Raw genomic sequence first — 12192 nt, forward strand, 5'->3', positions numbered from 1 at the left:
AGAAATATCACATTTATTTCTAATGATTTTACAGTATCTAAAATTTTATAACAATAGACAAGAAAAATAAATTTACTTCTAAGAATTTACAGCATTTAAAATTTCTAACATAGATAAAATATCACAGTTTTATTAAAAAGATTATTTTTTAAAACAATGAGGTCGCTTGCGCATAAAATTTATCGTGCCTAATATTCATGATAATAAGCAGAAGTAATTATTTCATTTCATTTTTAAAAAGAACAAATTATTTTTCAAGATAATAAAGTCACTTACCTAAAATATTTAAAAAGAAGCTTCCGATAAAAATTCGACTAAAGAGAGGAGCTCCCTGTATTTGTAAAAAGGAGAGCTTCGACTAAAGAGAGGAGCTCCCTGTATTTGTAAAAAGGAGAGCGAGAATTGTTAGGTTTGTAAAAAGGAGAGCGAGAATTGTTAGGTGACGCCTTGCTGTCTTATTTAATTTCTTTAAAACACCTCCACTTCATACATGGGGTGTAACATTAATAATAAACGTCTAATCCACTAAAGACGTGGTAGAAGATGAGAAAAGTGAAGGGTAAAATAATATAAAAGTAGTGATGGTTTTTAAGGACCATAATACTTATATGGACTATCATACTATAGAGTCTTTTTTTTTTTTTTTTTTGAAAGTTTAGGATTGTTACATTACCTTCTGATGAATCCTCGTGCCCTAACCTTAATTGGGGGCCATTATTTCCATTTGATTCATAAAAAAAAGAAGTTAAATGTAAATATGATTTTAGCACCAGGATGAGTTACCTCCTAAAAATGCACCCCTCGGGAAGGGGCCTCATATTCACTTATTTACGAAAAAAGAAAAAGAAAAAAATGTTAAAAATAAATTTTATTTTGAGACCCCTTAATAATATTTTCATAAATGAGTAATGATTTCATGCAACGGTTGTGTCATAATAAAACCATGTTAAAAATATTTGTTTGACACAATGTTTTAGATGTATCCTCTTTTCATTCTAAAGAATAATCACAAAAAAGAAAATTTAGAAAAAATCGCCCTAAAAAGTGTTTTTCTAATCCAATTAATATAAGCTGTCCATTTTAGTGAGAAGGTCAGATATAGGCCTAAAAAAACATTTTTTATTCCCAAAATTTTTATATAGTGTTATCATCATTAGATTAACAATGCTAAAAATCAAAAAAGTGATTTTAAATTTTATCAAGGCCTAGATCTTGAAATTTACCGAATGGACGGTCGAGATTCATTATTAAAGGGTACTAATTTTGACCATATCTAGGATATAAATTGATTTTTTTTGTTTCATAAGATTGATTATGAGGATGAAGAAAATAAATGTGCAAAATTTGGAATTATACAAATACTAAAAAAATAATTTTTTAAAAATATGGTTGTATTATACTATAATACAACTCTTGCATGAAACCATAACCAAGATTCTTGTGGTTTTACAAATAAGGGCAGTCTTGTAAGTATAAATAAACCATAACCAAGATTCTTGTGGTGTTACAAATAAGGGCAGTCTTGTAAGTTTTCCGAAAAAGCTGCCGCCTCTGGTCTACAGAGAATCTTGCATTAGATTTAAGGGAAAAATTTATATACGGTTGCAACTTGCAGAATTACACTTGCAACTCAAAAAAAGCATCGGTAAAAGTTGTTTTAATATTTAAAAATCCTGAAACTGATTATTTGGACATTGAGATGTATGATTATAAAAGAAAATAAAAGATTTTGAGCAACAAACATGGTGCATTTTACGATAAATTATCTAGACTATTTACTTTTAAGATCTTTATATATTTACATATTTACTTATTTAAAATTTTATATTAAATTTAAAAAGAAAATTTAAGATAATTTTAAAAATATTTTGCATTAAAATTATATAATATGATAAAATTATTTAAAGGTGCGCCGGTTGCAACATCATGGAAACCATACGGCATTCTCTCTCTAAACCACTGCATGCCCTTCTCCCTCTGTCTCTAAACAGGTAGCATATTTAAGGAAATAATCTTGGGTCATCGTTCCCATTTTCTCTCTCTAGAAGGCCCACGCATCCCCATCGTTCCCATTTTTTCTCCGTCTCTCTCTAAAACGGCCACTGCTCCCTCTCTTTAAACGCCCACAAAGCCCGGCATTTCTGTACCTCCCCTGCTTTCACTGGTTCATCAATGGCGGGTCGAGCTCTCTTACTGCGAAGAACCGCCTCCAAGCTCTGTAGCTCTTCGGCCCCATCATCCCTAATTCTCTCTAGGAAGACCTCCACTACTTCTTCATCTTCCACCACTGAAAACCCTAATCCCAGACTCACGACCTTCTCCATTTACAGATGGACTCCTGATTCTCCATCTAAGCCCCAGCTCCAGGACTACCAGATCGACCTCAAAGCTTGTGGCCCGATGGTCCTTGATGCCCTAATCAAGATCAAGAACGAGATCGATCCGTCTTTAACTTTCAGAAGAAGTTGCAGAGAAGGGATTTGTGGATCTTGCGCCATGAACATCAACGGCTGCAATGGCCTTGCTTGCCTTACCAAAATTGATTCTGGAGCATCGAAGCCCACGACCATCACTCCTCTTCCTCATATGTTTGTGGTCAAGGATCTCGTGGTTGATATGACCAATTTCTATAACCAGTATAAGAGCATAGAGCCATGGCTTAAGAGGAAGACACCGCCTCCTGATGGGAAGGAGAATTTACAGAGTAAGAAGGATAGGGCAAAGCTTGATGGAATGTATGAGTGTATACTGTGCGCTTGTTGTAGTACTTCATGCCCTAGCTATTGGTGGAACCCTGAGTCCTATCTTGGCCCGGCTGCTCTCCTCCATGCTCACAGGTATGATGTGTTTGGAAGGATTTTAGGGTTAGGATTTCTCTCTCTCATTTAATTTTTCCCGAGAGTTTCCTCTGAATTGCCTTTCCTCTATGAATTATGGGTATTTTAGGGCTTCTATTTCTCATGTTTTTTGTGTATTTTCTGCATGATTTATTATCTGAATTTTGGGTTTTGGTCAATTTTTTTTATGATGGGTTTGTGACATTTGTCTTTTATTTGCTTTCTTTTTTTGTAAATTCGGTCCCCTTTTTGGCCTTCTTGGTGTTGGTATACTGTAATTTGTAGTTTTTCTTTGCATATCTTTTTTGTTTTTTTATTTTGGCTGAATTTGGTCCTTTTGTGTTTGGTGCCGGTTTGGGTAAGGTTGAATATGCATCAGGGCCTAAATGGTAGGAGTTAGTCAGTTTCTTATTTTGAATAAACATCAAGGCCTAAATGGTAGGAGTCAAGTTAATTTCTTATTTTGAATTAATTCAATTAGTTAATTGTTATTGTGGTAGAGCTATTTGTTAGGATAGTTTCCTTAATAGTTCCTAACTGAATTTTAGGAAGATTTGATAGTTGTAGAGAGGGGACAAAAGGGCTGTACGTAGATTTCAACAAGTTAGTCAATGAAAAATACTCTCTTCTTTCTTGCTGGAAATTGAGTTGCCCTCATGGAAGAGGGAATTTACTTGTTTTTTTTGTTATCTTCTTCTCCTTGTTATCTTCTTCTCTGAGGGTTATGGCCAACCACTCTTCCTCTGCGCCACTCTTATCTTCCATGATCCTTATCATTTGGTATCAGAGCAAACCTTGAACTTGTGGTGAGAAATCATGGTAGATGGAGCTAGACAACAAGAGGCGAGATTTGAGATTGAGTTCAAACAAATCAAAGAGAACAATAAGAAGCATGGTGAGGCTCTCCAAAAAATTCAGCGGTTGGTGGCTGCCATCAATCTCAAATATGATGCCTATCATCAATCTGAAATGGGGGACTCGAATATGGCTACACCATTGTGAATGATGACGGCTGCTGGAACAGCCCCAACAAGGTTTGCGAAAGTTGATTTTCCAAGGTTTGATGGAGAGGAACCCTTGGGGTGGGTAGATAGGGTGGAGCAGTGTTTTGAATATAAAAACACCCCAAAAGGCCAGAAAGTGGCCCTGGCCTCCATCCTCTAGAGAGGAAGGCACTCCAATGGTACCAAGGGTTCAAGAAGACAACTGGATAGGTACCACGGAGTGAGTTTGTGTGCACAAGGTTTGGGCCTAATCCTTATGAAGATTTTGCTGCTGCACTTTGCAAGCTAAAACAAACCACCGCTGTTAATGCCTTCCAAGAACAATTCGAGCATTTGGCAACATGACCATCGGACTTTCCAATGACTTCTATGTTAGTTGTTTTATCAGCAGAGTTAGGGAGGATCTACGGCCAGGAGTGCAGATGTTTTGGCCTATAAACTTCACGCAAGCTATTGGCTTGGCGCGACTACAAGAAGTGCACGATGATATCTTGAACTTATCTTGAACTGGCGCCAATGGTTTGGGATGGCCAAAACTAATGCCCCACTGGCTAGCACCAACATCCCGAAAGTGGTTGCCGCACTAGCTAAACCAACTAGTTCAATGGGGCTTCCACCGATTAAACGACTTTTATTGGTTGAGATGAAAGATCGAAGGGACCGGGGGCTATGCTACAATTGTGACGAAAAGTATGCCTCGGGCCACCGCTGCAGAGGGCAACAAATATACTTACTCGATGCCGTAGATGCTGAGACTCTTCATGAAAGTGGTGATGAGGCTGATGTTGAGCAAGACGATGACCCGCTGATAATGAGAAGGACCCAATTGTTTTTGTGAATGCCATATCTGTGTCAACTTCTACCCAAACCATGAGAGTGGGCTGTTTCATCAAACGACAACAAATTGTTGTTCTTATAGATTCAGGAAACACACACAATTTTCTAGACTCCGGAGTTGCCAAAAGAACGGGTTGTCTTGTGCAAGCTGCGCCTCCCTTGGATGTATCCTTAGCAACACGATCTATAAGGATCTCAAATGGGTGATGCAGGGCACCACTTTCTAAGGATCTCAAATGGGTGATCCAGGGCACCACTTCCTAGGCTGATGTGCTTCTCATGACTACAATTTACCCTTGAAGGAAAGAAACACACATTACGCGGGGCTTAGAAGGGTGCAGTACGTCTTGTTGATCCATCTCGCATGAGTAAGCTCATTAGCAAGGAGAAAAAATGAGTGGTGGGTCAGCTTTTCTCTTTGATCACAGCTGAAAATGAAGGGGCTGTCGATCCTGAAATGCGTTCACTCTTGTCTGAGTATGAAGACATCTTTGCGGAACCTATGGGGCTACCGCCAGAACGCGAATTTGAGGATGGAGATCTAGTATATCTTTGTTTACAGCCCTATCAACAGTCCATTGTGGCAGTTCGCCATGCCATGAAGCTTTCTTTGAGATATTATGGCCCCTTTCCCGTCATTCAACAAATTGGGAAGGTGGCATACAAGTAGCAACTGCCTGATGGGTCTCGCGTGCACCCAGTGTTCCATGCATCCTGCTTCAAAAAGAAGTTAGGTGATCGAGTTGTTATGCATGCCAGCTTGCTTGAGACTGATGAAGACGGAGCATTCAAACTTGAGCCTGTTTCAATCTTGGACCGCAGGCTAGTTAACCGAAGAAATGAGTTGTGACAAAAGTCTTAGTGCAATGGTCTAACATGGACCTTGCTGATGCAACACGGGAAATTTGGCATCTTCTAAAAGAGAAGTATCCACACTTTCAACCTTGAGGACAAGGTTGATTTCAAGGGGACAGGAAAGTTAGGTATCCGTTTGGGTAAGGTTGAATATGCATCAGTGCCTAAATGGTAGGAGTCGGTCAGTTTCTTATTTTGAATAAGCATCAAAGCTTACATGGTAGGAGTCAAGTTAGTTTCTTATTTTGAATTAATTCAATTAGTTAATTGTTATTGTGGTAGAGCTATTTGTTAGGATAGTTACCAAATAGTTGCTAACTGAATTTTAGGAAGATTTGATAGTTGTAGAGAGGGGACAAAAGGGAGATTTCAAAGGGTTAGTCAATGAAAAATGCTCTCTTCTTTCTTGCTGGAAATTGAAGTAGCCCCCCTGGAAGAGGGAATCTATTGGTTTTTCTTGTTATCTTCTTCAAAAAACTGCTTGATCCTTATCATTTTATGTAATGATCCTAAGTGGTTTAAGGGCCTAACTTTTTGTGTTTCCATCACTCAAGGGTTTTGGGGTGTATTGGTTAAGGACCTAACATATGGTATCAGAGCAACCACTGCGACCTGGGTTCAAATCCTAGGAAAGGGCTGCTTGAATAAATAAAAATTAGAGTGAGAGCTGCCATAGAGTGAGAGCCGCAGAGGACGTCGGCTGTGGAGCGTGGTGGTATGTAATGATCTTAGGTGGTTTAAGGGCCTAACTTTTCGCGTTTCCATCACCCAAGAGTTTTGGGGCGTATTGGTTAAGTACCTATCATTTTGTCATTTCTTGGTTTTGGGTTTTTTAGTTGGGTGTTGAATCTTCCTTAGAATTTGATTGGTTTTGTGTGAGTTCCCCCTTTGCCTGATCGATACAATTGTAAAATTTATATTTTGCGCTTGTAAGATAGTTTTCTTTCCCATTTCTAGGGTCTTATTAAATTTCTTACCTTCCTTATTCGTTTTTGGTTAATTAGCCACCTATTTGTTAAAAAAGATTTACACTATCTATTAACCATCTAGTTTGGTTAGTTTGCCATCTATTTTCTTTGTTTCACTATTTTCACCTTTTTATTTTTTCTGGTTTTTGGACGCCCCCCCCCCCCCTCCCAGGGGCAGTGTGTGGGAGGGGGGATGGGGATTTGAGGAATTTAGTCTGATTTATTAAGATCTTTTATCTTGTTATCCTGGCATGGAGTTTCAAGTGCAATTTGTATTTGTTTATATGTTTATTTTTCTCTCTGGAATATGCAATTTCTCCTGCTTTGGTGTATGGAATTTTCTTGACGTTCTGTTATCTTTGTTATTGTTGTTGTCATTGTTATGGGTTTTGCACTTTTGCTTGATTGTTTAAATTTTCAGTCTATATTACCCTTGTAGGGCTGTATCTGCTTAGTCATAAAATTGTTTTCCCTTTGTATCTGTAACATTTGCAGAGTGACCTGTGTACCTGTTACATCTGCAGCATGATGAAAATTGCTGCAAAATTTTTTCCTTTTGCTTTCTAACATGAAAATATTTTCCTTTTCTTTATAGCATGAAAATAAGCCATTTTATTTATCCTGTTAGATTTTAATTTGAAATTTTTTTATGTGGAATGTGGGCTTGTCCACTATAAAAACGATGAATGTTTATTGCACCACCACCACCATATAACTTTATTAGGATTTTTGTTGATGCTGATTTTTGTTCATTGGTTATCACCACCGCCACCACCATTATGTGATTATTGCAATCATTATAACTTTATTAGGATTTTTGTTGATGCTGATTTTTGTTCATTGGTTATCAGTTATTTTCTTTATAGCTTATTATGACCAGGGATTAGGTATCAATCCTGTGGGAAATATCAGCATGCCTTGGTGCAACGTTAAGTCTAGATTGTCTCGAAAGTGCGCTTTTGAGTATATCCATCCTATACTGTCTCCATTAATTAAGTGGAATTCTTGAACAGACTTTGGGTTTGAATAAAGGGTTCACAATAGCTTACTTATTAAAACCCCTCCCCTACACAAAAAAAAAAAAAAAACCGTATAGTGGTTCAAGAAATTGATGGCTGGTTTCATCAAGAAAGTCTGAACTATGACGTGCACTGTCCTACTCAGGGAGATGCTAAGGTAACCACCCCCAAGTGTAATGTGGGCAACAGAAAAAAGAAACTTGAATTAGAAAGAACTGAAATAAAAATATAAAATCAGTGGGCCAACTACTACTATAACAGAGTTGGAAAATATTGATTAACTTGATATGCTGGGGTGGTGGAAGCTGTCATGAATCCATGTTTGCCACTAAACCATATTACTTACGTGCAATTCACAATAAATATTTGTTCCCAGATCTGCATGCCTATGGATGGAGTCCAAAGGCCCATATGTTGTTAGTTGCTTTCGTGAAATCCGATCAACATCACTGGACTTGGAATTTGAATAGAAGCATGTTAGAGAACCCTTCCTAAATAGGGAGTCTGAAGGCCTGATGTCCAGCTGTTTGTGTTGTTTCATCGTCTTTTCCTTTTGAATAGATAAGATCATTGGGGATTGGGCGATGTTGCATGGCATGTGCATCCATATTGAATAGATATGATTATTGGGAATTAGGACAGTTGGAGTAGGAAAGGAAAAGAAACAAGAGATAAAGACACATAAGGGTTAGCGGTGGTGCAAAAGAGTCCCCATTGAAGAGAGAGCCCCCTTCTGTTCACTCTCATGCAGGAGTCTCTCTCCCTTATTTAGCTTCTCAGCAACATGGGGATAATAAATAAGTTGCCTTTCCCCTTTCAGATATTGACTTTTCTCTTGGGGCAACCCCTTTATCTACTGGCTCATCTGATAATTGCACATCTCCTTCAGAAGTAAGGATTATTTGAAAAATTGGAATGAAAAGGAGCCTATTGTCCATCAATAGCTCGCATACCCCCCTGCCTTTATAGAATAATAGATACGAAATTGGGTCTGGGAAGTTCTCAAAATTTGTTTTAGGGCCAAACAACTCATCATGAGCCAGCATGTATAAATCTGGCACTCGTGGCTTCTACGCACATCCCGACAACGAGGCCGAAGTGTTTAGTATGTCCTTTTGAGTTCTGAGGCTTTTGGAAGTTCTACTTGGAAAGCTGTTTGTAGTTGAATGTTTCTGGTAGCCTTAAGGGCAACATTTGCAGGACTGGATATATTTATTTTGCATTTGCACTTGGATTTTCATTAAGATGCATAATCCATGTTCGAATTCATAGTTGCTTCGTCATGTAATAATGCTCAGTATATCTTTGGCTGTTTTCCAGCCAGAGTGGTTGGCCGGAGCAGCTAGATTTTATACTTCTTCAGGATTTGCATGTTTTGGGACTGTGTTATTGAAATGGAAAGTCCGTGTATACTGGATTACGTTATTCAAGTTTGCACATTGTTGAATACTTGAATCATGTCTACTTCTGGAGCTCAGTTCCTGTAATTTCAGCCTTTGATTACTGTCTTGCTCTGGTCTGAATGTTACTGAGCAACTTTCTTTTTATTTTCTTATTTTTTTTGTTATTTTTTACCATTTAAACAAATATATTTAGTCTGTTGCAAGCATCCTGAAAGTATTTTTGTCTATTGCTTGGACATGCAAATATTTCGTCTTTTGAATTAGATATTCAGTCTGTAATATATTGCCAACAAGCAGCCAATTATATTAAATGTATAGTTGCATTGCTACCTGGCTAAAAATAAAGAAAATTATCAGTTTGGTCATTATCTCGGTCTTCAAGGTGAGGATCGAGATCCCTAAATTTGATTATCGAGATCCTTTAAAAATCACTTTCATGGAGTGCTGGAGCAAGATTCCTAAAATTAATCTCTCTATCAAATAAGTAAATGTTCATGGAAAGTTCATCTATGGCTGTAAATTACATGCAACTTACAACCCAGTTAATGATGTATTTTTAGGTGATACCCATTTATTAGTGGTATTGTGTGTGTTTGTATGTATCAACCTTCGGATATTTTAACAACTGTTCCCATTTCTGCAGGTGGATAAGTGACAGCCGTGATGAGTACACCAAAGAACGATTGGATGCTGTGTGTGACGAGTTCAAGCTCTACCGTTGCCATACAATTTTGAACTGTGCCCGTGCCTGCCCTAAAGGCCTGAATCCCGGCAAGCAAATAGCGACGATTAAGAAGCTTCAAGTTACAACTGGATTTTAGAACTATTCAGGGTAAGAACTCATTCAGTATTGATAGGGCAATATGCCCCTCTCTCTGTCTACTGAGTTCATATAAATTAATAACCCCAAACGAGCATGTTCTCTTTTTTGCTTGTGAATTGTATGGGGCTCTGAATTAGTATGATTTTGAGCTCTTCAATTGTCTGATTAAATAAGTGTTTTGCTACTTGCCTTCATGTATTGAGAGGGGTCATATTCTTATTGTAATTTGTAAAGGAGCTTTTGGCATTTTATCTTTTTGTGGTGTGTGGGGTCTTCCAATGATCCTATGCTATCTTTATGCATGAATTGTTTAGTATGTTTATCTTGGACATGTGCAAATGCAGAAGGAAGAAGGCGTGAAATACACCCTTCCCTACAAAAAAAAGATTTGTTATGCTTCAGTGTTCAGATCAATGTTTTTCGGCAATCCAATATTGGAAAGTTGACGCCTTGTTAATTTTAGGCTTTTCAGGGAAGGAGTCATAACTCTTTTATTCTGATCAAGTTCTTGGAAACCTTTGCCTCTTCAATCCAAACTTTTGTTATTATCCTTTCAATTCATGCTTGTGTATTTTGCATCAGAGGCCATAGTTTTCAATGCGTGCTTTTTGTTCAAAACTTTTGAATGTGACTAAACTTCCAAAAAAAAAAAAAACATTTGAATGTGACTAAATCTTAACCATCCAATAATCATAAAAGCAAAGTGTTAAATACCCATCTGCGTGAAAAAGATTTGTATGCATCATGAATGTAAGATAGGGCATTAAATTATAATGAAGGATAATTTGTGAAAGCATGTAACTTCTCATATCTGTGTTAGGTTTCAATGTTGTATCTTCAGAGAGAGAGAGAGAGAGAGAGAGAGAGAGAGAGAGGGACAGAATCAAATAGGATCTTACGGCTGTATTTTATGGGGTACTTGAAATGAACAGTCAAGTGTTGTAAGATGAACGTTTTAGGGTTTAAAATCAATTTTTATTGTTCATCGAGGTGGATATTACGGCTCCACAGAGTCTCGAGTCTCCTATGAATGGTATATTATTTTCTTTGCACAAAATTTGAAAGAATATATTAGACTTCATATGCAGTCAATGGCACACTCTATAATAGTGAAATCTAAAATTTTTAGAAACAATCTTTCCAAGCACATGCATATGTATAAATACAGAAAAATTGCAGAAAGTGCATGTATGTATCCATAGGAACATGTGTTTATCTCTATGAATATAGAGCGAGGCAAGAATCGTGGAAACCTTAAGCTACTGGACTGAGGGCAACCTTTAAACATTGTCCATCGCTTGGGTGTTGCCAAAAAGAAAGAAGAATAAGAAAAAGAAAAAGAAGAGGGCTTATATGGTGCGTCTACATAATGGACATGAACTTTTGTGAGTCACCCACATGCCTATACACAGAGAGTGAAACATATGAGCGCACTGCAACACCTTCACATTCTCCACCTCTATTTTATCAAGGCATATTGCACACATTTCATTACTCTTCCCACCTTTCTCCTCCTCCTCCTCATCATCATCGTTGCTTAAAGCAATCTCCTCTTTCTTGTGGCTTGTTAAAGCAATTAGTGGCACAGGAACATGATTCTCTACCTCGTCTCTCCATGTCCTCAACACCTGGGCTCTACTGCGGTAGTAGAGCCGAATTTGCTGTTCGCAAATGGCATTGAGCTCTTCATAGTTATCCTCCACTCTTCTATGAGCTTCACGAATTTCTTCAAGGGTCAACAACATTATGTTTTCCATCTTTTTAACTGGAAAAGGCCGTTAATGGATCTCTATGGAGAGCATGGGAATCTATAAAGACGTAGAAAAGATCAAGAGAAGAATTTGTAATAATATATTCCAAATTCTTTTTCTCTCTCTCTTGTTGAACAATAATCAATCTATATTTATTACATTCAAAATCACATTCTCTCTCTCTATAACGATATTTTCTTTAAAAAAGATAATTATCTCTCTTTCTCTCTCTCTATATCAAAAAAAATCTTTTTTTTGAGAAGATAATTATGTTTTTCTCTCTCTATCAAACGATCTTTTCTTTGAAAACATAATTATGTTTTATGTTGATTTACAAATCTTTATTTATCTTAAACTAGCGTAAATAGGCTTTAACTCGGATGGGCGTGAAAGATTTGTACATTTAAAGATAAAATGCATAATTTGTTATTTTTTTGTATTTCTTGAAAACATTTGTATTTTGTGGAGAAAAGAAAGGAAAAAATTCAAAGAAAATAGGAATGCTTTGATATTTATACGTGGTAGATCATCAATATCATGAATCCAAGATTCGTACATTTTTTTTGGGAATGGGTTGAGGTCATGGTGGTAGCACTGGTCGTTCGAAAACTGCTAATTATTCTAAAAATGAGTAGGAGCTTGTATTGCCCACTAATCTACCCCTAAAAAAAAAATTATACCACAGAATTTAATAA

General features: G+C 37.2%; 2 protein-coding genes across 2 annotated transcripts; one reads left to right on the top strand and one right to left on the bottom strand.

Annotated features, from left to right (window-relative positions):
- Positions 1-2037: 2037 nt before the first annotated feature.
- Positions 2038-11086, top strand: LOC18442000 (succinate dehydrogenase [ubiquinone] iron-sulfur subunit 2, mitochondrial). The gene is made up of 2 exons (XM_006852224.4): positions 2038-2837; positions 9567-11086. The coding sequence occupies exons 1-2, from the start codon at positions 2173-2175 to the stop codon at positions 9742-9744; spliced, it is 843 nt and encodes a 280-aa protein (XP_006852286.2). The 5' UTR covers positions 2038-2172; the 3' UTR covers positions 9745-11086.
- Positions 11087-11095: 9 nt separating this feature from the next.
- LOC18441999 (uncharacterized) lies at positions 11096-11503 on the bottom strand. Its single transcript, XM_006852223.2, has one exon. The coding sequence runs from the start codon at positions 11501-11503 to the stop codon at positions 11096-11098; it is 408 nt and encodes a 135-aa protein (XP_006852285.2).
- Positions 11504-12192: the final 689 nt, after the last annotated feature.

This window comes from Amborella trichopoda, chromosome 6 (assembly GCF_054954075.1).
Source record: "Amborella trichopoda isolate Santa Cruz 75 chromosome 6, AtrichopodaSantaCruz75HAP2 v2.0, whole genome shotgun sequence".
Classification (NCBI taxonomy): domain Eukaryota; kingdom Viridiplantae; phylum Streptophyta; class Magnoliopsida; order Amborellales; family Amborellaceae; genus Amborella; species Amborella trichopoda.

Excerpts from the sequence above, each read along its gene's own strand:
- LOC18442000 (XM_006852224.4), top strand. The coding sequence starts at position 2,173 with ATGGCGGGTCGAGCTCTCTTACTGCGAAGAACCGCCTCCAAGCTCTGT. Across the intron at positions 2,838-9,566 it reads GCTCTCCTCCATGCTCACAG|GTGGATAAGTGACAGCCGTG; the intron begins GTATGATGTGTT and ends CCATTTCTGCAG.
- LOC18441999 (XM_006852223.2), bottom strand. The coding sequence starts at position 11,503 with ATGGAAAACATAATGTTGTTGACCCTTGAAGAAATTCGTGAAGCTCAT.